This window comes from Oryctolagus cuniculus, chromosome 6 (assembly GCF_964237555.1).
Source record: "Oryctolagus cuniculus chromosome 6, mOryCun1.1, whole genome shotgun sequence".
Lineage (NCBI taxonomy): Eukaryota > Metazoa > Chordata > Mammalia > Lagomorpha > Leporidae > Oryctolagus > Oryctolagus cuniculus.
The window spans coordinates 138,314,280-138,341,950 of NC_091437.1; the positions used below are offsets into that span (position 1 = coordinate 138,314,280).

Below are 27,671 nucleotides of genomic sequence, written 5' to 3' on the forward strand. Positions count from 1 at the left end.
AAAAAGGTCCTAAAATATGCACAAGATAAATGCTGGAATACAAAGAAGGGTATTATGTAATAGAAAAGGGGACCATTCAACAGGAAGAAGTGACAATACTAAATATACATACACCCAATACTAGGGCACTGGTTATTTAAACCAAATGTAATGGAACTAAAGGGAGACATAGGCTCCAATAGAATAATAATGGGGGACTTCAACACTGCACTTCCATCAATGGACAGGTCAACTAGACAAAATTGAACAAAGAAACAACAGAGCTAATCTACACTATAGAACAAATGGACCCGATTGATTACTATCTACAGGACACTTCATGCCACAACTTCAGAATACACATTCGTTTCATCAGTGCATGAAATTTTCTCTAGGACAGACCATATGCTAGGCAATAAAATAAGTCTCAACAAATTTTAAAAAGTCGAAATCATACCATGTATCTTTTCTGACACAAAGGAATGCCAGCCATCATTATGCTCTTGAAACTGTATATATAAAATACATGAAATTTGTTCCCCTTTTATAAATAAGAAAAATTTTAAAACATTTAATCAATAACATCAATCACTCTACACATGTCTTTATTATTATTTCATTATTTTATTATTGCTTAAATATATTTTATTTATGAAAGATTGCATATATACCTTTGAACAGTTACACTGATTTTGTTGTTGCTAATGCAAAAGTATAGGAGGGGAAAACATCTGTAAGCCTCTCTCCAGGGTTACTCCTTTGAATATGTGGAATACTTTCATTTTTTATATGTTGCTAATTTTCATTATCAGATACCTATGCATGGTGTATGCAAAGAGTAATGAATTTTACTTAAAAAATAGTTCAACTAAATTAATAGCTTCAATAGGAAAACAAAGAAGATACTTAAGGGCTAGGAATAGACAAAGAATTGCTATACATATATACTTGGGTCAGTAAGACAGGAAATAAAAGATTAGCACTCTTAATAATTTCCCTTCTGCCAAGCATGGTTATGCTTTAAATAGTAACATGGGAGACCTGGAAGAACTCCTGGCTCCTGGCTTCAAATGAGCCCAGCTCTGGCTGTTGTGACCTTTTGGGAAGTGAACCAGCAAATGAAAAACTTCTCTCTTTATCTCTCTCTATGTCTTTCTCTCTCTGTAAATATGCCTCTCAAATAAATAAATCTTTAAAAACAATAACCACAGCTAATTTCACTAGTTTGAAGAATCTTCTTTTTTTATTTTTTTATTTAGTAAATATAAATTTTCAAAGTACAGTTTATGGATTACAATGGCTTCCACACCACCACAATTTCCCTCCCACTCACATCCCTCCCATCTCCCACTCCCTCTGCCATTCCATTCACATCAAGATTCATTTTCAATTATCTTTATATACAGAAGATCAATTCAGTATATATTAAGTAAAGATTTCATCAGTTTGCACCCACACAGAAACACAAAGTGTAAAATACTGTTTCAGTACTAGTTATAGCATTACTTCACATTGGACAACACATTAAGGACAGATCCCACATGAGAAGTAAGCACACAGTGACTCCTGTTGTTGACTTAACAATTTGACACTCTTGTTTACGGTGTCAGTAATCTCCCTAGGCTCTAGTCATGAGTTGCCAAGGCTATGGAAGCCTTTTGAGTTTGCCGACTTCGATCTTATTCCAACTGGGTCATAGTCAAAGTGGAAGTTCTCTCCTCCCTTCAGAGAAAGGTATCTCCTTCTTTGATGACCTGTTCTTTCCACTGGGATCTCACTCGCAGAGATCTTCCATTTAGGTGTTTGTTTGTTTGTTTGTTTGCCAGAGTGTCTTGGCTTTCCATGCCTAAAATACTCTCATGGGCTCTTCAGCCATATCCGAATGCCTTAAGGGCTAATTCTGAGGCCAGAGTGCTATTTAAGACATCTGCCATTCTATGAGTCTATGTGTATCCCGCTTCCCATGATGGATCATTCTCTCCCTTTTTGATTCTATCAGCTAGTATTAGCAGACACTAGTCTTGTTTGTGTGATCCCTTTGACTCTTAGACCTATCAGTGTGATTAATTGTGAACTGAAATTGATCACTTGGACTAGTGAGATGGCATTGGTACCTGCCACCTTGATAGGATTGTATTGGGATCCCCTGGCATGATTCTAACTCCACCATTTGGGGCAAGTCCGATTGAGCATGTCCCAAATTGTACATCTCCTCCCTCTCTTATTACCACTCTTATATTTAACAGGGATCACTTCTCAGTTAAAATGTAAACACCTAAGAATAATTGTGTGTTAATCACAGAGTTCAACCAATAGTACTAGAACAAAACAAAGAGAAAATTCTAAAATGGATAAAGTATTAAATTGTACATCAACAGTCAGGACAAGAGCTGATCAAGTCACTGTTTCTCATAGTGTCCATTTCACTTCAACAGGTTTCCCCTTTGGTGCTCAGTTAGTTGTCACCAATCAGGGAGAACATATGATATTATACTTGATCAAGGATCCAAAACCAATCCCTGGAGTAAGGACAGTCTATTCAATAAATCTTGCTGGGAAAACTGGATTTCCATGTGCAGAATCATGAAGCAAGACCCCTACCTTTCACCTTACACAAAAATTCACTCAACATGGATTAAAGACTTAAATCTATGACCTGACACCATCAAATTATTAGAGAGCAGTGGAGAAACTCTGCAAGATATAGGTACTGGCAGAGACTTCTTGGAAAATACCCCAGAAGCACAGGCAATCAAAGCCAAAATTAACATTTGGGATTGCATCACATTGAGAAGTTTCTGCACCTCAAAAGAAACAGTCAAGAAAGTGAAGAGGCAACCGACAGAATGGGAAAAAATATTTGCAAACTATGCAACAGATAAAGGGTTGATCACCAGAATCTACAAAGAAATCAAGAAACTCCACAACATCAAAACCAACAACCCACTTAAGAGATGGGCCAAGAACCTCAATAGATATTTTTCAAAAGAGGAAATCCAAATGACCAACAGACACATGAAAAAATGTTCAGCATCAATAGCAATCAGGGAAATGCAAACCAAAACCACAATGAGGTTTCACCTCACCCCGGTTAGAATAGCTCACATTCAGAAATCTACCAACAACAGATGCTGGAGAGGATGTGGGGAAAAAGGGACACTAACCCACTGTTGGTGGGAATGCAAACTGGTTAAGCCACTGTGGAAGTCAGTCTGGAGATTCCTCAGAAACCTGAATATAACCCTATCATTCAACCCAGCCATACCACTCCTTGGAATTTACCCAAAGGAAATTAAATTGGCAAATAAAAGAGCTGTCTGCACATTAATGTTTATTGCAGCTCAATTCACAATAGCTAAGACCTGGAACCAACCCAAATGCCCATCAACAGAAGACTGGATAAAGAAATTATGGGACATGTACTCTATAGAATACTATACAGCAGTCAAAAACAACGAAATCCGGTCATTTGCAACAAGATGGAGGAATCTGGAAAACATCATGCTGAGTGAAGAATTAAGCCAGTCCCAAAGGGACAAATATGATATGTTGTTTTGTTTTGTTTTGTTTTTGTCCACCCTATTGTTTTGTATCAGGATCTGCACTTTACTTGTAGACTTTCTGAATCATAAGTTGGTATGATTGCCAGCCTGGCTTCAGACTATCTCTGAATTACTGCTTCAATATTGCTATATCTATTAGATATTCTCTGCAGTAAATACAGTCAGTGTTTCATCCAGTTCCCTTTCAATCCCAGTTCTGTTATCTGTTCAATATGCATTTGCCTGTAAGCTCTCTTATGTAATTCTTCTGGAGACTGCTTTCAGGCTACAGAAACCACTTAGTTCAAACATGAGTCCCCAAAGTCCAAAGTTACCCTTAACCTAAGATCACAGAACTCAGAAGTATGATAGTTCAGCTACCTCACCTTGAGTTGTCAAACTTGCACTGCATAGAATCAAGCTTGAATCGTGGATTTGTCTTGAAATTGTATCCTTGCTTAACTTTTCCTGTCCTGCTTCTCCCATGCTTGTAGTCATTTTTTTTCTCCTGGGTGTGCTTTCTTAATAACTAATCTGCATACAATCTTTGTTTTGTGTCTCATTGTTTTGGAACCTAAACTAAGACAGATGTAGTCTGCAGAAAACTGATACCCTCTATGCTTACTAAAGTCTCAGACCTGGCACTGGGAGTTGGTACATATCCCCAAATGCCTAATATTTGGCAAAAATAATTAGTGCAGCTAAGTGAGCAGGGTAAATGCAGTGGCAAAAGGCTACCCTCAGTGATGAAAAAGTTACAACTGCTCCAAAGATGGTGCTATGGCTTCAGTTCAAGGTTGTATTCACATACATACAGATTTTATGGGGTAGAATATTGAATGGGTCTAAAGAAAAATCATTGCAGGAAATGTATGAATATAATATTTTTAAAAATTAATTACTGTACTTCATTACAAAGTCTATCTTCACCACTTGTTTTAAAAATAAACAGGCCAGTGCTGCAGCTCACTAGGCTAATCCTCCGCCTTGTGGCGTCGGCACACCGGGTTCTAGTCCCGGTCAGGGCGCCGGATTCTGTCCCGGTTGCCCCTCTTCCAGGCCAGCTCTCTGCTGTAGCCAGGGAGTGCAGTGGAGGATGGCCCAAGTCCTTGGGCCCTGCACCCCATGGGAGATCAGGATAAGTACCTGGCTCCTGCCATCGGATCAGCGCGGTGCGCCAGCCATGGCGGCCATTGGAGGGTGAACCAACGGCCAAGGAAGACCTTTCTCTCTGTCTCTCTCACTGTCCACTTGTCAAAAAAAAAAAAAAAAAGAGGGTAGAATGACTTGCTTGAAAAATGATTTCATCCTCTGTTAGAAAAGGTGATCTTTCTTTACCTGAATTTAAGTTTGTGACAGGTGTCCATGAAAAGATAAGGGGAGATAAAAACTTGTACTTATCATATCACTTCCAAAATCAAATCCATGTGTTAAGATAATATAAAATGTTACAGTGAAATTTTAACAGAACTATGAAACGTCAATAATGCCTTATGGTTGCTCCAGACACAAATGCAGTACAATGTAAATATTTTTAACATTTGTCTATAAAGTAGTATAAATGGTAACAAACACTTGCTATGTATTATGCACTAATTTTCAGTATGTTGGATCAAAGTGCCTACATATACTGTTTATTCTTACTTATTCCTTTATTCTTAGGAAAAAACTGTTAATTGAGTGCCCATTATGAACTAGGTGCCATTTCTTATGCTTAAACTTCCTTAATTACTCAATGTATCTCAGCACAGATAGTGTTGTCTGTTTGATAGTGTCATTCACCTAAAATCATCTTTGGGGTAAGAGATTTTATAAATAATAACTATATGTCTATGTACCTTTAATTTGCAAGAAAATTTCCAATGTAAATAGTGCCATTTGTTTTGTTCACTTGTGTGATCTTTCATTATTTCTCTGACATAGCAGGGCAAGGTGATTATTCCTGCTTTAAATGAGAAGACTAAGATTCAGAGAAGTGAGCTGATCTGCACAAGAAGTCCAGACTTCTGACTCTTAGGTTCAAACTCTGCTCTTGCATTAGTCCATATAAGGTAGCTGCCTATAAATACTTCAGGAAGCTCCACAGCAAGGTTTGAAATATGTGCACTCAAAATCATGCCAATACCTTGACCTTCTTCACTTTTTCACCTATGTCATAATAAACTATATTCCCAGAATCATAAGATGCAAATGTGAGCCAAATTTTGGGAAAGAAATAAGTGTACATAGTCTTAGAATAAAAAAAAATGCTTTTTGGCCAGCACTGTGGCACAGTGGGTTAAAGCCCTGGCCTGAAACGCCAGCATCCCATATGGACACTGGTTCTAGTCCCAGCTGTTCCTCTTCTGATCCAGCTTGTTGCTATGGCCTGGGAAAGATGGCCCAAGTCCCTGGGCCCCTGCACCCACGTGGGATACCAGGAAGGAGCTCCTGGCTCCTGGCTTCGGATCAGCGCAGCTTCAGCTGTTGCAGCCAATTGAGGAGTGAACCAGCGGATGGAAAACCTCTCTCTCTCTCTCTGACTCTCCTCTCTCTCTGTAATTTTCACTTTAAAATAAATAAATAACTCTTTAAAAAAGTGCCTTTGGATAGTTTTGCCCAATATTTTATAAAATAGCATGCCAATCTTTATTATTTCAATGGCTTATTTAATTTTTCTGACAGTTAAGGCTTCTGTTAAGCTAACAAGAGTTATCTGAACTGAAGTAGACCTCATGTCCCTGCCTTTATTTTCTTTTAATGATATTTTTCTATGCTCAGTTAATTTAATATTTCATTACTAACCTCCCACCCTTTCAAGGTTCAGAAAGTAATGGATTTATCCAGCATGGGTCACATAACATCAAAATTATAGTGGCTGTGATGGGAGTTTAGCCTAGGGGTTGGGAAACCTGTGTTCCACATTGGACAGAGCACACAGGTGTAATGTTTGACAACAGCTCCTTACTACAATTTCCTGCCAATGCAGACCCTGGAAGACAGTGGTAATGGCTCAATGAATTATTGTGTTCCTTCCACCCATTTGGGACATCTGGGTTGAGTCCTTAGTTCTTAGTTTTAGATCTGCTCAGTCTCAGGTAGCCATTGCAGACATTGAGGGAGTGAGCCAGAAGATAGGAGTACCTCTTTCTCTCTCTCTCTTTCTCTCTCTCTCACTCTTGCACTTGCTCTTGCCCATCTCTGCATCTCAAATAAGTGGGAAAACAAGGAATACATTGATAATTTCTTAATAACTGGCTCTTTGTAAAAACTGCCTTGTAAAAAAAAAAAACAACTGATATAAGGGATAGGAAATCCTTAATTTAAAAAATGACAAATACATCATATCCTTGATTATAAATTCCATATGGTCAATTGATTTTTTTACAATGTTCTGGATGATGCTTGCCAAACTTTTGTATCTGTCCCTAACTTATGATTTTAACTAATGAATGAACGTGCAGAGCTCTCAAATGAATGTTGGTTGATATTTCATTTGTTAAAAAATAAAAAATGTAAAAATGAAAATATACACCAGAAAATCATGTTTGTCAATGATACGAATGACTTCATCCCGTGATTAGATAATTTTTTGAACAATGCAAAAAGGTTTCCTTAACTCTTTGTTCCATTCACAATAAAGTCACTACATACACAATACACTGAAATTGAACCTTCACTGTTAACATTTTCTTCAAATATTTTACACCTATCAATGAGTAAAAGTTCTGATTTTTAGTGTTTTCTAATTTCCATCATTTACATTTTTCTACCATTTCCAGTTTCAAGTCAGAGACTGAATGAACACAGAGTTGAGAAAAGATGCAAAGCTGTATATTATGTAATGGCTCTAGAATATGCACAAAATAGAAATTAAAAGTTTGGCTAATTGCAAGGTATGGTAAAATATTATATAATGATGTATATTGAGTAATTGTTACCTTTGTATTTAATGCAATATATATTATAATTAGATCATTTACGTTTTAATATTGGATATGCTTAACAATCAGCTTACGATCTTTCTGAAAATTTAATAATAACTTTTTTTAAAGATTTTTTCATTTCAACTTTTATTTAATGAATATAAATTTCCACAATACAACTTTTGAATTATAGCAGCTTTTCCCCTCATAACCTCCCTCCCACCCACAACCATCCCATCTCACATTCCTTCTCCCATCCCATTCTTCATCAGGATTCATTTTCAATTATCTTTATATACAGAAGATCAACTTCATATATACTAAGTAAAGATATCAACAGACGGTACCCACAGAGGCACACAAAGTATAGAGCATTTAATCATTAATTCTCATAGTACAACACACTAAGGGCAGAGGTCTTACAAGGGGAGCAGGTGCACAGTGACTCCTGTTGTTGATTTAACAATTGACACTCTTATTTATGGTGTCAGTAATCATGCAAAGCTCTTGTCATGAGCTGCCAAAGCCATGGTATCCTACTGAGTTCACCCACTCCAATCTTATTTAGACAAGGCCACATTCAAAGTGGAAGTTCTCTCCTCCCTTCAGAGAAAGGCACTGCCTTCTTTGATGGCCTGTTCTTTCCGCTGGGATCTCACTCACAGGGATCTTTCATTTAGGTCATTTTTTTTTTTGCCACGATGTCTTGGCTTTCCATGCCTGTGAAACTCTCATGGGGTTTTTAGCCAGATCCAAATGCCTTAAGGATTGATTCTGAGGCCAGAGTGTGTTCAGGGTTTTTGCCATTCTGTGAGTCTGCTGTGTATTCCACTTCCCATGTAGGATCAATCTCTCCTTTTTAATAATATCCATTATTTGCAGATACTGGTCTTATTTATGTAATCCCTTTAACACTTAATCCCACCTTTTAGATCAATTATGAACTTAAACCGATCACTTTATCAAGTAAGATGGCACTGGTACATGCCACCTTGATGGGATTAAATTGGAATCTCCTAGTATGTTTCTAGCTCTACCATTAGGGATAAGTCTGAGTGAGCATGTGCCAACTGTACATTTCCTCCCTCTCTTATTCTCACTCTTATATTTAACAGGGATCACTTTTCAGTTAAATTTAAACACATAAGAACAATTGTGTGTTAATTAAAGAGTTGAAGCAAAAGTATTAAGTTGAACGAAAAAAAAAAAAAACACTAAAAGGAATAAAATAGTAAGTTGTGTCTCGACAGTCTGGACAAGGGCTGATCAAGTCATTGTTTTTCATAGTGTCCATTTCACTTCAACAGGTTTCCTTTTAAGTGCTCAGTCAGTTGTCTCCGATCAGGGAGAACATATGATATTTGTCCCTTTGAGACTGGCTTATTTCACTCAGCATGATGTTTTCCAGATTCCTCCATCTTGTTGCAAATTACCGGATTTCATTGTTTTTTACTGCTGTATAGTATTTTATAGAGTACATATCCCATAATTTCTTTATCCAGTTTTCTGTTGATGGGCATTTAGGTTGATTCCAGGTCTTAGCTATTGTGAATTGAGCTGCAATAAACATTGAGGTGCAGATAGAACTTGTATTTGCCAATTTAATTTCCTCTGGCTAAATTCCAAAGAATGGGATGGCTGGGTTGTATGGTAGGGCTATATTCAGGTTTCTGAGCAATCTCTAAACTGACTTCCATTGTGGCTTTACCAGTTTGCATACCCACCAAAAGTGGATTAGTGTCCCTTTTTCTCCACATCCTCACCAGCATCTGTTGTTAGTTCATTTCTGTATGTAAGCCATTCTAACCTGTGCCTCAGAGGTATTTTCCAAGAAGTCTTTGCCTGTGCCTATATCTTGCAGGGTTTCTCTGATGTTCTCTAATAATTTGATGATGTCAAACCATAGATTTAGATCTTTAATCCGTGTTGAGTGGATTTTTATGTAAGGTGTAAGGTAGGAGTCTTGCTTCATGCTTCTGCACGTGGAAATCCAGTTTTCCCAGCACCATTTGTTGAATAGACTGTCCTTGCTTCAGGAATTGGTTTTAGATCCTTGATCAATATAAGTTGGCTGTAGATGTTTGGATTGATTTCTGGTGTTTCTATTCTGTTCCATTGGTCTATCCATCTGTTTCTGTACCAGTACCATGCTACCATGCCGCTTTAATTATAACTGCCCTGTAGTATGTCCTGAAATCTGGTATTGTGATGCCTCTGGCTTTGTTTTTATTGTACAAGATTGCTTTAGCTATTCGAGGTCTCCTGTGCCTCCATATGAATTTCAACATAATTTTTTCCAGATCTGAGAAGAATGTCTTTGGGATTTTGATTGGCATCGCATTGAATCTATAAATTACTTTTGAGAGTGGACATGAGCATGGAAGATTTTTCCATTTCTTGGTATCCTCTTCTATTTCTTTTTTTAAGGTTTTGTAATTTTCATCGTAGAGATCCTTAATGTCCTTGGTTAAGTTTATTCCAAGGTGTTTGATTGTTTTTGTAGCTATTGTGAATGGGATTGATCTTAGAAGTTCTTTCTCAGCCATGGCATTGCTTGTGTATACAAAGGCTGTTGATTTTTGTGCATTGATTTTATACCCTGCTACTTTGCCAAACTCTTCTATGAGTTCCAATAGTCTCTTACTAGATTTCTTTGGATCCCCTAAATAAAGAATCATATCATCTTCAAAGAGGGATAGCTTGAATTCTTCCTTCCCAATTTGTATCCCTTTAATTTCTTTTTCTTGCCTAATGGCTCTAGCTAAAAATTCCAGAACTATATTGAATAATACTGGTGCAAGTGGACATCCCTGTCTGGTACCAGATCTCAGTGGAAATGCTTCCAACATTTCCACATTCAATAGGATGCTGGCTATGGGTTTTTTATGAATTGCTTTGATTGTATTGTGAAATGTTCCTTCTATACCCAATTTGCTTAGAGTTTTCATCATGAAAGGGTGTTCTATTTTATCAAATGCTTTCTCTGCATCTATTGAGATAATCATATGGTTTTTCTTCTGCAGTTTGTTAATGTGGTGTATCACATTGATTGATTTGCAAGCATTGAACCATCCCTGCATACCAGGGATAGATCCCACTTGGTCTGGGTGGATGATCTTTCTGATGTGTTGTTGTATTCTATTGGCCAGAATTTTATTGAGGATTTTTGCATCCATGCTCATCAGGGATATTGGTCTGTAATTCTCTTTCAATGCTGCATCTTTCTCTGGCTTAGGGATTAAGGTGATGCTGGCTTCATAGAAAGAATTTGGGAGGATTACCTCTTTTTTTGATTGTTCTGAATAGTTTGAGAGGAATTGGAGTTAGTTCTTCTTTAAATGTGTGGTAGAATTCAGCAGTGAATCCATCTGGTCCTGGGATTTGTTTTTGTTGGGAGGGCCCTTATAACTGATTCAATTTCTGACTTGGTTATGGGTCTGTTTAGGTTTTCTATGTCTTCCTGGTTCAATTTATGTAGGTTGCATGTGTTCAGGAATCTATCCATTTCTGATAGATTTCCCTCTTTTCTGGCATACAACTCATTGTAGTAATTTCTGATGACTCTTTTTATTTCTGTGGTGTCTGTTGTTAAATTTCCTTTTTCATCTCTGATTTTATTGATTTGTGTCTTTTCTCTTCTTTTTTTTTTTTTTTTTGTAAGTTGGGCCAACGGGGTGTCAATTTTGTTTATTTTTTCAAAAAACCAGCTCTTCGCTTGGCTGATCTTTTGTAATTTTTTTTTTGATTCAACTCTGTTTATTTCTTCTCTAATTTTAATTATTTCTCTTCTCCTACTAGTTTTGAGTCTTGTTTGCTGCAGTTTTTCTAGATCCTTGAGATGCGTTTATAGCACATTTGTTTGATGCCTTTCCAATTTCTTGATGTAGGCACCTATTGCTATAAACTTTCCTCTTAACACTGCTTTTGCTGTATCCCATAAGTTTTGATATGTTGTGTTGTTATCTTCATTTACTTCCAGAAAGTTTTTGATTTCTCTTTTGATGTCTTCTATGACCCACTGTTCATTCAGGAGCATGTTGTTCATTCTTCATGTGTTTGCATATGCTCTAGGGATTCCTGAATTGCTAATTTCCAATTTCATTACACTGTGGTCTGAGAAGCTGCATGGTATGAGTCCAATTCTTTTGAATTTGCTGAGACTTGCTTTATGGCCTACTATGTGGTCAATCCTAGAGTAGGTTTTGTGTACTGCTAAGAAGAATATAGATTCTTTAAGTGTAGGATTAGAAGTTCTGTAGATATCTGTTAGATCCATTTGGGCAATAGTGTTGATTAAATCTGCTGTTTCCTTGTTCATCTTCTGTCTGGTTGATCTGTCTAATGCTGAAAGTGGAGTATTGAAGTCCCCCAATAGTATTGTATTGTGGTCTAAGTCTCCCTTTAAGTCCCTTAACATATCTTTTAAATAAACTGGTGCCATGTAATTAGGTGCATATACATTGATAATAGTTACATCTTCATGTTGAATTGATCCCTTAATCATTATATAGTGCCCCTCTTTGTCTCTCTTAACAGTTTTTGTGTTAAAGTTTATTTTGTCTGATATTATGATGGATACACCAGCTCTTTTTTGGTTTCTTTTTGCAAGGAATAAATTTTTCAAACATTTCACTTTCAGTCTGCATGGATATTTGTTGGAAAGAATTTTTCTGATAAGCAGCAAATAGATGGGTTTTGTTCCTTAATGCATTCAGCCAGTCTGTGTCTTTTAACTGGAGAGTTGAGGCCATTTACATTCAATGTGACTATTAATAAGTAGTGACTTTGCCCTGCCATTTTCCCAAAGATATTTCTAATATATGCTTTGAACTTCCTGTGATTTTTTTACTGAGAGATTTTCTTCCTTTACCTTCTTTCAAATTGATGGCTGTGTTTCTGTGTTGCTATGTGTAACACATCTTTAAGCATCCTTTGCAGGGCTGAACTAGTGGTGACAAATTCTTTCAATTTCTGTTTGTTATGAAAGGTCTTTCTTTCACCTTCATTCACAAATGAGAGCTTTGCAGGATATAACATTCTGGGATGGCAGTTTTTTTTTTTTTTTCTCTTAGTACTTGGGCTATATCTCGCCATTCCCTCCTAGCCTGTAGGCTTTCTGATGAGAAGTCTGCTGTGAGTCTGATTGGAGATCCTCTGAGAGTAATCTGACATTTCTCTCTTGCACATTTTGGAATCTTTTCTTTATGTTTCACTGTGGTGAGTTTGATTACATTGTGTCGTGGTGAGAATCTCTTTTGGTCATGTTTATTGTGGGTTCTATGTGCTTTCTGTACTTGGATGCCTCTTTCCTTCTCCAAACCTAGGAATTTTTCTGCTAAAGGCCTTCTAATCCTTTCTCCCTCTCCATGCCTTCAGGAACTCCTAGAACCAAAATGTTGGTTTTTTAATAGTACCCTGAAGATTCTCAACAATATTTTTTAGATTTCTAATTTCCTCTTCTTTTCTTGGTTTGACTGTATCCTTTCCTGTCCTCTGTCTTCTAAGTGAGATATTCTCTCTTCTGCCTCACTGATTCTGTTTTAAGGCTTCTAATGTGTTTCTAATTTGTTCTATTGAATTCTTCATTTCATTTTGGTTTCTCTTCAATATCTCAATTTCATGTTCTACTAAATTCCTCATTTCATTTTGATTCCTCCTTAAGATTTCATTTTCATGAGAGAGTTTTTCTGTCCTGTCTTGTAAGTATTTCTGTAGCTCATGCATTTGTTTTTGGGAACTGCTAAATGTTCTTATCATAAAATTTTTGAAGTCTGTATCTTGCATATCTTCTATCTCATCATGTTCATAATCTTGTATTGGAGTGTCATTTTCATTTGGGAGCCTCATGAAGTCTTCCTTGCTCTTGTTTCCTCAGTTTCTGCATTTGTTGTTTGGCATTGTGGAGATATACTTTGGTTTCTTCCTTTTTTTTTTTTTTTTTTTTTTTTTTCCACTGTGGTGGCTTTTCTCATTATACTATGACCCTAGATTAAGTGGACTGTCTGCTTTGGTGACTCTCTTGAGGCTTGTGGTAGGTGTGGCCAGAGAGCTCTGTTCAGTTCTTCAGGGTGAAGGGTGTGCCAAAGGTGACACACCCAGTTTTGGCTTTGTAAGTCTCTCTCTCTGTGTCTCTCTCTATTCAGAAGGGAAGTAATTCCACTCAGCTAAGCTCTTCTCCTTGATGGAATCAGTGCATGAGTGCTAGCCCCAGTGGATATATTTCTGCTCTGTCCCAAGCACCACACAAAGGCTCTGTGCATGCTCTGTCCCAAGCACCACACAAAGGCTCTGTGCAGTCCTCAGTGTAAGCTCAGATTCCCCTGCAATGTCTGTCACCACGTAGCCAAGGCCCGAATTTGTGGCGCCTCCCACCAAGACTACTCATTCTCAGTCACACTGTGAGTTCTCCCACACAGCCTCAGTTTTTTTGTTTTTTGTTTTTTGTTTTTTGTTTTTTTCCCACAGTCCCAGTTCATAAGCTCCACACATTCACTAGGTCTTAGTCTCCTGTTATGTCTCCCACCAGAGTCAGATTTTTCTGCCTGGCTTAGGGCGGGTGCAGCCCTGAGCTGGCACAGCTGTTATGTATGTCCAAAATACCTCCTGCTCTATTTTCGTGTTCCCCATTGTAAGGTGAGTGGAGAGAGAGAATAGTGTCTGTACCGGTCCCTTTTATTTTTTTTTCTCTCCTCTAGTTAGGCTGGTGTACTTTACCGCATGGGGCTTCAAGCCTCATTCCCTCTAGGCTCTTCCTGCCACTTTTCCGCCAGTGTCTCAGGTTACTGCGGTTTTGTCTCACTTCCCTTTCCAGCACTGCAGTGGAGACTCCCTTGGCATCTGGGCTCCTGAGCTGTGGGCTCCTGTGCCCTCCGCGTAGGTCCACCATGTCCCTCTAATTATGGAAGAGTTTCCTCTGCAATTTTTTCCCTAACTCTTCCCTGAGACTACAGTTATCTCCACCTTTATTTTTTATTTTTATTTTTTGACAGGCAGAGTGGACAGTGAGAGAGAGAAAGACAGAGAGAAAGGTCTTCCTTTTTCCGTTGGTTCACCCTTCAATGGCCGCTGTGGCTGGCCCATTGCGGCTGGCGCACCATGCTGATCCAAAGCCAGGAGCCAGGTACTTCTCCTGGTCTCCCATGTGGGCGCAGGACTTGGGCCATCCTCCACTGCACTCCCAGGCCACAACAGAGAGCTGGACTGGAAGAGGAGCAACCAGGACAGAATCTGGCGCCCCAAATGGGACTAGAACCCGGTGTGCCGGTGCCGCAGGTGGAGGATTAGCCTATTGAGCTGCGGCACCAGCCTATCTCCACTCTTATTAAACTATCTTTTCCTGACTATCAGTGAGTTCCCTCCCTATTCCGCCATCTTGGAGCTCTCTCCTATGATAGTTTAAATAAAGCAAAGATTTATTTATTTATTTGAAAGTCAGAGTTACAAAGAGAGAAATGGAAAGGTAGAGAGAAAGAGAAAGAGAAAGAGAGAGAGAAAGAGAGAGAGAGAGAGGTCTTTCATCCGATGGTTCACCCTCCAAATAGTCGCAGGGCCAGAGCTGTGCCAATCCGAAGCTAGGATCCAGGGTCTTCTTCCAGGTCTCCCATGTGGGTGCAGGCGCCCTAGGACTTGGGCCATGTTCTGCTGCTCCAAGACCATAGCAGAGAGCTGGATAAGAAGTGGAGTAGCCGGGTCTCGAACCAGTGCCCATATGGTATGCCGGCACTGCAGGCGGCAGCTTTACATACTATGCCACAGCGCTGGCCCCTAATAATGACTTCTTTAGAGTTATCAAATTATTTCAGCATGCAATATTTTTGCTAGATGAAAGTAGTTAGGGAAGGATACTTTGAATGCATTCCCCTCCAACAGATCCAGACCAGAGGAAAAGTTACAGTTCTTCATGTTTTATATTGAAAGGGAAATGTGCAGCTGATGCCCTTAAAGCAAAATCTTGGGATGAGTCCCAGTCTGCCATAGGCCCAATTCCATTTCTGTTTCTCTCATTCCTTCCTGTAGTGTCTTCTGTGTAAAGTAGCCACTCATAGCTTTCATGCCTTTTTTTTTTCTGCTAAATTATCCTGCACAGCAGTTATACCACCTAACAGATTACTTAGACTTCTTTTATTGTTTGTGACCACTTACTACAATTATACCCTATGAGAGAGGGAATTGTGGGCTTGTTTTATTTAACCCCTGAATCCTTGCTATCAAGAACAACATCTCATTTTAATAGGTAGTCTGGACATACTTATGTAAATAAACAAACAAGCATCCTCCCGAGAAAGAAGATCTCAAATGATAAAACTAGCTGTGTAATTTTAGAGAATAAGTATTAGAGAAATGGAAGTAGATGGCAATAATGCCAAAAGGGAAGTTATTTGGAGAAAGTTGTTTCAGGATCAACAGAATGATGAGGTGATCAGCCAGCAAGCAGCTACTTCATTCATAGAAGCTATTTTGTTGTATTGCAGAGTTCCACACAGGAGACTGTGAATCAGAAAAGGTGTTCCAATCTCTCAAAAAGGAGTTATCAATGACAAAGGAAGATTCCAGCCTGACAAACTGAAGATAATACCCATAGAAAATACCCACAGACAGGAAACAAGACAGGTTTCCAATTATCAGAACCAAAATTAAAGGGAGACACTCAAGTCTAAATCCCACTGGACACATGAAGAAATTAGCATTATTGTGACTTCAAGCTGAAACCTAGAATAATCAGTTTAGGATATTTTTAGTCTTTCCTGTGGAAAATTTATGCTTAAGTGAAATAAAGTAGATTCAACAATACTGTAGGAAAGACTGTACAGAATATCAAAGAGGGCCAACCACACTCATCTCATTTGATTGTTTTTTTCATTTCTAAAAGCTAATATACATGCGTGACACTGATTACTGTGTTTTGTATGTAGGATTGTATGTAATTTTATGTAGTCAATTCAATTTTGATAAGGAGTATTTTTGAATATGAAGGGGAAAATAATATCCTCACATTATAATGACTAAGAAAATTCCAAATAGTAAATATTGTTATGAAGATATTAGTATAATAAATACAATATTTATTTTTAAGTTAGTGCTAAATATTTATTTTTAAGAGATAGTAAAATATATTTGATTCGTCTATAGATATTTCAGTTCTGGGTTGAGAATAGGTAGCTTTTAATTATATGGGAGTGTGACGTAAGAAAATACTCACAAAAATATATAAGTACGTTTTTCAAGTAGGTGCCCTACTTATTAAGCCTTTACCCATGCTTCATCCACTATTTATTCTGATTTTGGTTTTCCTCCTAAGACTTACTCACTTTACGATCTCTTTCAGTCTTATGGGTTCAAATAAGATCTACGGCTGATAACTTGAATATTTATATCTCCATCCCTAAGCTTTTCTAAAAGTTTTGTTTTCCAGACTTTGTATCCAACTTGACAGTCAATCGAATAGGTATTTCATATAACAAAGCTGAATATTTTTCCACCTAAACTAGCTCTATTCCAGCCTTTCCCATATTACTTGATGGCAATTTTTTGTTGATTGGACTATGTCTTACCTGAAACCCTACCTGTCTAAAATTCTGTCCATTCATATTTGTGTTTGGAAAATGCAAATTATAGTTCTCAGATTTTTTTTGCAACTGATTTTAGAATTTACCTGAACCTACTTACTCACACTCTTACCTTGTAGATCTGAATTCCAGCCATACAGTTGCTCCTCTTGTGAAATATGAGCACCAATTTTATAACATCCTTACTGCAGACACATTATCTAGAATATTGAATTTTCTCTTTTTTCTCTATATCTGTAACAAGGATATCTGTCCATAAAATTATTACTTCTCATTAATTTTTGGTTTTTTTTCTGTATTATAATACTTATATAGCCTTTCAATAGAATAAATTCCATGTATTTTAAATAGCTAATGTAGATTGCAATTTCTTGATTAAACTTTGATTTAGGGGCTGGCACTGTGGCACAGTAGGTTAATCCTCTGCCTGCAGTGCTGGCATCCCGTATAGGCACCAGTTCTAGTCCTGGCTGTTCCTTTTCTGATCTGGCTCTCTGCTATAGCCTGGGAAAGCAGTGGAAGATGGCCCAAGTGCTTGAGTCCCTGCATCCGCATTGGAGACTGGGAAGAAGCACCTGGCTCTTGGATTCGGATCAGCACAGCCTCGGGCCGTTGCAGCCATCTGGGGAATGAACCAATGGAAAGAAGACCTGTCTCTCTGTATCTCCCTCTCACTGTCTGTAACTCTCAAATAAATAAATAAAATCTTTAAGAAAAACACTTTGATTTATAGGTTCTTTCATATCAATAGTGGGACCAAAAAATAGCCCCTCAAACTGGGATGTGGGGGAGGAATTACTGTTTGGTATTGAACAGTGCTCAGGTCCTGCTTAATAGAAAATGCACACATTATCTATCTATTTATCTATCTAATTGAGATGAAACACATATTGAAGGTAAAGCTTGCATAAGTGGGGGCAAGCAGTTGCTACATATGAAGGCTAACATTCTCAAGACTATAATAACTGTAGGGGGAGATGCTTATTAATGGCTGCACTAAAGCTGGAAAGATTTATAGTTGAAGTCATGGTCAGAAAAGAAATCTTGTATGTTAGCTTTGTAGCACCAGCTAGTTTTGGCTACAAAATATAGATAAAATTTAATTATGCCAGTGACATAATTATAATGTAGGCTGAATTTATGGAATTGCCAAGTTTCTCATGTGAAAATTAGGGCACTTATTGAAAAGGAAACGTATCCTGAAGTTTGAAATAGACATTTGAATGCTCTATGATACAGTCATGAATCTTTTTATTTATTTATTTATTTTTTTGACAGGCAGAGTTAGACAGTGAGAGAGAGAGAGACAGAGAGAAAGGACTTCCTTTTTCCATTGGTTCACCCCCCAAGTGGCTGCTACGCCAATCCAAACCAGGAGTCAAGTGCTTCCTCCTGGTCTCCCATGCGGGTGCAGGGCCCAAAGCTCTTGGGCCATCCTCGACTGCACTCCTGGGCCACAGCAGAGAGCTGGACAGGAAGAGGAGCAACCAGGACAGAATCCAGTGCCCCAACTGGGACTAGAACCTGGGGTGCCAGCGCCGCAGGCGGAGGATTAGCCAGTGAGCCTCGGCGCGGGCTAGTCATGAATCTTAAAACTCCAAGTTTGCTAGTCAATGAGAACATTATTTTCCCCCATTTTTTGAAGTTTTTGTAAAAAAAAATTTGCCAGAACCAATGACCTAATGACCTTCAACAGAGCATTTATTCTCCTCAATACCTTCTACCATCTCATTCTCCAGACCACAGCAATCTAATGGAATCCTCCACAATAAGGGAAATGCTCAGTATGGGAGCCACTAGTAACACGTGGCTATTGAGCACTGACATAGGCTTTAAACTCTTGCTCAAATAAAGCAAAAAATTTTGGACATTGTACTTTAAACTACAATTTTAAATTTATAGCTATTTCTTAAATTATAATTCTGATTAGCTGCAAAGGATGTAAATTCTATCATTTTAACAGATAACTTAAATACATTTTCCTCAAAATTTTGCGTCATTATTCCACTCAAATTATAAATTTAGCTACAATATATTTCTAAATGCAAGGTATAAAATCAAATACACAAATTAGAAACTTTTTTCTCTCCAAACAAATAAGAATTTAGGTTTCAGTCCAAATTAGTTTCTAATATCCTTCCATGTATCATGAATGAATATACATAATTGTAAGGATAAAAAAATAGGCAGACAGGGTTTCAGCATTAAGATGAAATGTGTTGGGCTACCACCTGTGACACCTGCATCCCATATTCAGGAGACAGTTTGGGTCTGGCTGTCCTGCTTCAGGTCCATCTCCTGTCAATGTACCTGAGATGGCTGAAGATGATGGTCTGGGGGCTGGGGGCCCTGCCACCTGTGTTGGAAAGCCAGATTAATTTTGGGCTCCTGGCTTTGGCCTGAACATGGCCCAGTCATTGCAGACATTTGGGGAGTGAGTCACAAATGGAAGATTTTTTTTCTTTCTCTATCTCTCCTCCTCTCTCACTAACTTTGTCTTTCAGATAAACAAATAAATAAAATATTTTAAAAAGCAGATTAAAAAAGACAGATGAATGAAAGATAAGTAGACACATAGACACATAGATTGATACAGGCATGGACACTTCTATGTTGTGTGGATGCAATAAGGTACTGCTCCCTTCAAATATATTTTAGTGAAGTTTTTTCCTCCCTTTATTCTCAAGAACTTTCCCTCACAAAGTGGGAATCTAGAATTTTCTCCTCTGATTTTCTGAAGTTTTATTTATACTCAGGAAGTATAACATATTAATATTCAAGCTATGAAAGTAATATATGTCTTTCTTTTGAAATTGAAAAGAACAATTATAAAAGGGAAATGTTGAAGAATAAAAAGATACAGTTGGGACTTCAGGACTACATTTCATACATGTATCTAACGAAGAATGTGCAATTTAATGAAGGGAGAATTCAATTCACCAGGCTAGTGTGAAGTCCCAGTTTTAATATTTCAACTTGCTATTATGAAGAAACTCCCCAATTATATATATAATCCAAATGTTATAATTAATAGAAAGCTTCTTTTACAGAAGCTTATGGAGGTAGCATAAAGCAATATCAAGAATGAATATTAATTTAATTTTTAATCTTAGCCATATTTTTTTAGATTTATTTGAAAGGCAGAGTTACAGAGAGAGGAAGAGACAGAGAGAGAGGTCTTCCATCTGCTGGTTCACTCCCCAGATAGTCGCAATGGCCAGAGCTGTGTCGATCTGAAGCCAGGAGCCAGGAGCTTCTTTGGGTCTCCCACGTAGGTGCAGGGGCCCAGGAGCTGGGCCATCTTCTACTACTTTCCAGGGCCATAGCAGAGAGCTGGATCGGAAGAGAAGCCACCAGGACTAGAACCCAAATGGGATGCCGGTACTTCAGGCCAGGGCTTTAATCTGCTGAGCCACAGCACCAGTCTCTAGCCATATTATTCAATTTTCAAATTAATTGCTGTTTATTTAAACTGGTCCATAACAATTATTGTAATTTAATGCTTACAATACCCAGAAGGAAGCTAGGGTTACAGAACACCATCCAGGGCCAGTGCCGCAGCTCACTAGGCTAATCCTCCGCCTTGCAGCGCCAGCACACCGGGCTCTAGTCCCAGTCAGGGCACCGGATTCTGTCCCAGTTGCCCTTCTTCCAGGCCAGCTCTCTGCTGTGGCCAGGGAGTGCAGTGGAGGATGGCCCAAGTACTTGAGCCCAGTACCCCATGGGAGACCAGGATAAGTACCCGGCTCCTGCCATTGGATCAGCGCGTTGCACCTGCACCGGACACAGCGCGCCGGCTGCGGCGGCCATTGGAGGGTGAACCAACGGCAAAGGAAGACCTTTCTCCCTGTCTCTCTCTCTCATTGTCCACTCTGCCTGTCAAAAAATAAAAAAATAACAAAAAAAATAATAAAAATAAAAACAGAACACCATCCAGATCTCCCATGAGGGTGGCAGGTGCCAAAATGTTCCAGCCATCACTTGTCTCCACAGTGCATTAGCAGGAAGTTGGATTGAAAGCAGAGAAGCTTGGATTTCACCTAGTACACCTACTCAAATAAGGAATATGGGAATCCCCAGGAGTGGCGTGACTTACTGCTCTACAATACCTGCTCCTAGGGTGTCTTTTAAACTTAGGTATTATGAGGATTAGATAATTTATGAAAAGTGCACAGAAAAGATTGTTCAGCATTTTGCCAAGTATTCAACCAAAGTTTATTTTTCAAGCACTTCATTATTTTACATTTTCTCAACAACTAAGCTTGCACATAAAAGAAATATTTGTTACAATGAATTGAATGGATAACATTGGTTGGGTGGATAAAATGATTTCCTTTATGCAGTTGGGGGGCTTTATTCCATAATTTTTCCCATTTACAAAGAAAATTTGGAGCTGATTAGGTTTCTCATCTAGTTTTACTGATTCATAAAAAAAGGTTCTATGGTGAGGTAAATGTAACTGAATACTGAGTTGATTTTTAAATCAATGCTTTTGCTATTTTTTTAAAGATTTTATTTATTTATTTGAAAGGTATAGTTACAGACAGTGAGAGAGGCAGACAGAGAGAAAGGACTTCATTCCGTTGGTTCACTCCTCAAATGGCCGCAATGGCCGGAACTGCACTGATCCAAAGCCAGGAACCAGGTATTTCTTCCTGGTCTCCCATGCAGGTGCAGGGGCCCAAACACTTTGGCCATCTTCCACTGCTCTCCAGGTCATAGCAGGGAGATGGACTGGAAGAGGAAGAACTGGGACTAGAACAGGCACCCATATGGGATGCCAGCAACGCAAGCGGAAGATTAACACAGTGCGCAATGGTGCCAGCCCAATCACTTTTGCTCTTAAGATGAGATTTCAAGAACTTAATTTAGACATTCCTGGGAATTAGTATATTCTTTATCTTATCTATTTCAAGTATTCAGGAATTCCACTGACCACCCTGCATTAACTTACTTCTCACAGTATTGTGAAATATTTGTTATTATTTTTCACATTTCATAGGTAAAAAAACTTCAGAGAAGTCAAATAACTTCAAGTTATCAGTAAATTATAAATCAATATTTGAACCACAATCTAACCAAATTTTATGAACACTGCCATCGAAGTTTCAGCTAACTAACACAGAGAAAATACCACCCAATCTGAGAGTCGGGGAGGAATTTAGGTTGTTCCCATTCAAGTGTTCCTATTGGAATAAATGCACAGCTTACAAGCACAGGCAGGATGGTGTAGAGATATAGAAAACTAGACAAATTTTTAACTACTCTTATACTAATTAAGTATTATAATTTTGTTTGAAATATAGTAGGAAATATACATATTTAGGTATATTATTTGTCTTGGAATCAAATAGAAAGGCAATTCAACCTTTTGAAATATCAGTAATATGAATCCTATATTAGTGTGAAGCACATTAAACAAGCTATTTCTACTAAGTAGATGTGTGAATATATCAAGAGAGAAACATTAAATGAAAGTCAGCTGTGCACAAAACTGTGCTCTACCTGAACGAGGAATCAAGCAGGAAGATATCAAATGAAAAGCCATTATTCACAGAGCCCTCTTTAAAAATGGAAATGCATACTTACCGTCTTCAAAAATGGAGCTCAGAAAAGATTCACTTTTACAACTGTAATTTCTTTCCTTTATATTTTAGTAACTGGGAGTAGAACTGTCTTATTTTTATTTTTTCAAATTGCTCACATAGATTTGTTTTATAAAATGGGTTATGAGGAAATTTTGCCAAGATCATACTTGAACTATATATTTTCTATTGTGTACATTTCTCATAGCCCTTTGCTTTTGTTTTTGTATGCTTGTTTTTTCACCACAAATGGTTTTCCTTACCTTATTTGTATTCACTGCTGTGATGACCCAGACGCACTGGGCATTGCTGTCATACTGGAATGGAAAGTTGGGTGATGTAAAGGTTCCACTTGGTCCTTGAAGATTGGAGCCACATGTCTTCACTGAAAGATAAATTGCATTTTAAAGCATGAACATATGTCACGTGTAAAATCATAGCAATAAAATATCTTGTAATAAATTTTAAATTCAAATTCACACAATTATATTTCAATGATTAATATGATATTCAAATATGAAATATCAAAATTAGAGAAGTTTTGCACACTGAGACGCAAATGGTGGATATTTTCAACATTAACTGAAAACTAGTTAGGAACAGAAGAGTGAGCCTTGATAAACTGTCTTCTGATTGTAAACAGTTTACTTAGAAAGACGTAATTTATTCAGTATTATGTTTATAAAATCTACAAAAAGAAAGAAGTAAAGCCTTGGATTAATTAAGCAATAAAGAAGTGTTTTCATTCCTACTTATTACATACTCTACAACTCACAGTAGCACTGTTGGGAAACATTGATATTAAAACTATTCTTTCTGTTCTTTAAACTGTGAATTAGATAACTGAGACTATTAAAAAAGCTGCATTTAAACAATTGTAATGAATTCCCACAAAAGTTAAAAGTTGTACTATTTCCTCAGTTCCGCACTCCTTTTTCTTCCACTTAATAACAGAGGAAGTGATCATGCTGCATCTGTTTATCAACTTTCTTCTTGATCATCACAAAGGTCTTTTGTGCCATTATTTATGATTTAAGCCATCACTTTTGATTTACTTGTTTTTGCTCCATTCTATAAAATCCCACCCATGCTATCCTATTATAATCCATCAAAATAATCCACTTTCTTAACAGATGTGCACTTAAACATAAATTACCATATTCATTTAAGTGTTTACCTAGTTTTCATTAACACTACATTGAAAATTAGTTCATGGAAGTCCCAGTAATTTGTTTGAGTTGGCCAACTTCACTCTGCTAGTAAATAGCATAGTTAGGATTTGAGCATAGCTATTCTGCTTCCAACTCTTGTCACCATATCACTAGAATAGTCTTTCCAGTATGTTAAAAGCAGGCTTAAAAAGGCAATTTTCCTCTCTTTAGTTCATATTTTGGCATAAACGAATTACAGACAACTTTCCTAAAACCTGAAGTTATATCTTGAAGTGATTTAATAGTCACTTTTATTTTTTGTGCATGATTCCTATATTTGAAACAATAAAGTGTTGCTATCTTACAATAAGGAGAAAAGAGTAGATTATACTTTTCTTCCTTCAACATTATTTAGTATTCAATCTTTTTCCACAATTTACTATATAACTTCATACTCACTACTACAGTCCTTCTCCCCATTCACTCTTGAAAAAATTTAGTCAAACCCTTGCTCTGATTTCAGTGTTGCAATTGCTTTCTCAATGGCAGCAATGACACTGTAATTATTGTATCTAATAATCTCTCTGTTTTCCCGCATACTTGACTTTCAGCCTTAACAGAAATCTTTGTTTGAATCTCTGCCTTCTCTTAGATTATATTGAATTCTCTTGATTGTTTGCCATTTTAATTTTCCTCCTTCTGCCATAACCTTTGTTTTAGGCCCCTTTCCCATGTGACTCATAAGTGGCAGAATTTTCAATTAATTTCTATAACTTCTTTTGTATATTGATTACTCTCAAATCCCCATGACCAACTTTTGCATGTCTCTTGATTTCTAGATTACTTTTCTCTATATATTTTAAGCCCATTGATGGATTTTAGGAAGCCTTTAATAAAACATTTCGTGCTATATATTTAAGCACTCCTCAAGACCTATGTTTTTATCTCTGACAATCTGTTTTCTTCCTTTTCTTCTCAATATCCAGTAATTCCTCATAATTTTCCTTAGACTATTAATGGCTACACAAATTATTTTCTAGGCTGCAATCTCATCAGTGTTAATTATATTTATCTTTTTAAAATATAGATTTAACTTCTTAGTTACATGAAAGCTTGTAACCCATTTCCTATAGAGTAAATTATAAACTTCCTGTTGTTGAATACAAAATTAGTCCTGTGAAAACCTAGAGTCCTTTTGCAGTGCAATGCCTTGCTACTTTACATAGTCATACACTGAGACTTCTTGCTCTTTTGTGAATGTACCACAGCTTATCTAATTTTCTATATTTTTCATGCTGCCTCACAATCTAAAATATATCTTCCGATATTTACTTATAGAGATTTTACTCACTTAACCAAAACCATGTTGATGTGTCACTTCTTTGATGAAAAGAATTCCTAATTCCTGTACTCTGGGTTCTGTAATACACTGTAGTGGTCGTAAAAACTGTGGGGAGCAACTCGGACTAGACTAAGTTACTGGAATTAAGACTTATTCTATGCATCTGCTCTCCCACAATATGGCGCTGGGAGAGGGGAAAACAGCTTCTACGCAGCTGCCTCTTGCCAACTTGAGTGATGACCTGCAGGAGCTGATCCTGCTCCTGATTGGAGGAGAGCAGCGTATTCGGCGTGTGGGCAGCCGAGTTGGGATTGGCGGAAGAGGACTATAAAGGAGGAGAGAGACAACATGCACGAGGAACATCTAAGGGGAACATCTATCTGAAGGAACACCTGTGCAGCCCCCAAGAGAGCCGGCCGGCGGTGTGCCGCTCCCCCGCGGAAGTGGGGAAAGTGGCCAGGGGGAACCGCCCTTCCACGGAGGTGGAAGGGTCGGTAGCCAACCCGGGAAGAACCAGCAGCAAACCCGGGGAGGGCCAAGCAGACAAAAGAACAGCGCAGGGTCCTGTGTCGTTCCTCCACGAAGAGGGGGAGTGACAAAAACATTAACTGAACTACCCATCTAGAGAAGTTCTTAATGACCTGATAAAGAATCTAGTTATAAAAAGTTTAGGAACTTCAAAGTAATAAGAAGATTTTTTAAGCAATTACAACATGATTGGGTTGAAGTTAGTAGGTACAACTTTCTGAGAAGACACACTGCATCTTTGAGCAATTCTCTGTCAGACTCTCCCAAGAATATCTAGGTGATATGCAAACACATGGAGACTGAACAACATGCTCTTGAATGGACAGTAGGCCAAAGAAGAAATCAAAACACAAATCCAAAAAATTCTGGAAACAGATAAGATTACAAAACATCATATCAAAACTTAACAGAAAGCAGGTTATGAGGGAATTTTATAGCAATTGGTGCCTACATAAAGAAACTGGAAATACACCAAATAAATGAGCTATCAATTCATCTCAAAGACCTAGAAAAACAACAATAAGCTAAACCCCAAATAAATAGGATGTAATTAAAGAAGAAATCAATAAAATTGAAACAAAAAATACAAACATTACTGAAATGAAGAGCTGTTCTTTTGAAAAAATAAAGTTAATACACCATTGGCAACCAAAAAAATAGAATTAGAGATGAAAAAAAAAGAAATGTAACGAAAGATACCACAGAAATAAAATGAATCATCAGAAAGTACTACAAAGAGCTGTATGGCAACAAATTAGGAAACCTAGAAGAAATGGATAGATTCCTAGAAACATACAATCTACAAAAATTGAGTCATGAAGATATAGAAAACCTAAGCAGACCCATAACCAAGACAGAATTTGAATCAGTAATAAAGACACCAAACAAAAGCCCAGGACTGGACCGCTTCACTGCTGAATTATACCAGACATTTTAAGAACTAATTCCAATTCTTCTCAAGCTATTCAAAACAATTAAAAGGGAATAAATCCTCCCAAACTGCTTCTATGAGGCCTTGATCACCTTAATACCTAAACATGAAAAAGATGCAACGGAGAAAGAAAATTATAGACCAAAATCCCTGATGAACATAGAAACAAAAATCCTTAACAAAATATTAGCTAATCGGCCAGCAATGCAGCTTACTTCACTAATCCTCTGCCTGCAGTGCCGGCACCCCGGGTTCTAGTCCCAGTTGGGGTGCCGGATTCTGTCCCGGTTGCTCCTTTTCCAGTCCAGCTCTCTGCTGTGGCCCAGGAAGGCAGTGGAGGATTGCCCAAGTGCTTGGGCCCTGCACCTGCATGGGAGACCAGGAGGAAGCATCTGGCTCTTGGCTTCGGATCGGCGCAGCGAGCTGGCCATAGCGGCCATTTGGGGGTGAACCAACAGAAAAAGAAAGACCTTTCTCTCTGTCTTTCTCTCTCTCACTGTTTAACTCTGCCTGTCAAAAAAAAAAAATAGCTAATTGAATCCAACAACCTGTCAGAAAGATAATTCACCTGGACCAAGTGGAATTTATCCCTGGTGTGCAGGGATGATTCAACACTTCCAAGTCAATCAATGTGATATATCACATTAACAAACTGAAGAACAAAAAACTATATGATGATTTCATTAGATGCAGAGAAAACTTTTGATAAAATACATGAAAAAAACCTTAAGCAAAATGGGTATAGAAGGATCATTCCTCAACACAATCAATGCAATATATAACAAACACACGGCCAGCATCCTCTTGAATGGGGAAAAGCTGGAAGCATTCCCCTCTACGATCCAGAACCAGACAAGGATGCCCACTCTCACCATTGCTATTTAATATAGTCATGGATGTTTTAGCCAGAGCCATTGAGCAAGAAAAAGAAATAAAATGGACACAATTGGAAAGGAGGAAATCAAGCTATCCCTATTTGCAGAAGACATGATCCTATATATAGGTAACCCATAAGACTTCACTGAAAGACTATTTGAACTCATAAAAGAGTCCGGTAAAGTAGCAGGACATAAAATCAACACAGAAACATCAATAGCCTTTAAATATATAGACAATGCCATGGCTGAGAAAGAACTTTTAGG

The 27,671-nt window shown here is 37.8% G+C and overlaps 1 protein-coding gene across 9 annotated transcripts in view; it reads right to left on the reverse strand.

Annotated features, from left to right (window-relative positions):
* The window catches only part of CSMD3 (CUB and Sushi multiple domains 3), a 1,302,111-nt gene that overhangs the window by 635,754 nt on the left and 638,686 nt on the right, over nt 1-27,671 (reverse strand). For all 9 annotated transcript variants that reach the window (XM_051844773.2, XM_051844775.2, XM_051844772.2 and 6 more), the window contains one exon: nt 22,841-22,962. In XM_051844773.2, coding sequence (XP_051700733.2) covers nt 22,841-22,962 — 122 coding nt within the window. The remainder of the gene's footprint in view (nt 1-22,840; nt 22,963-27,671) is intronic.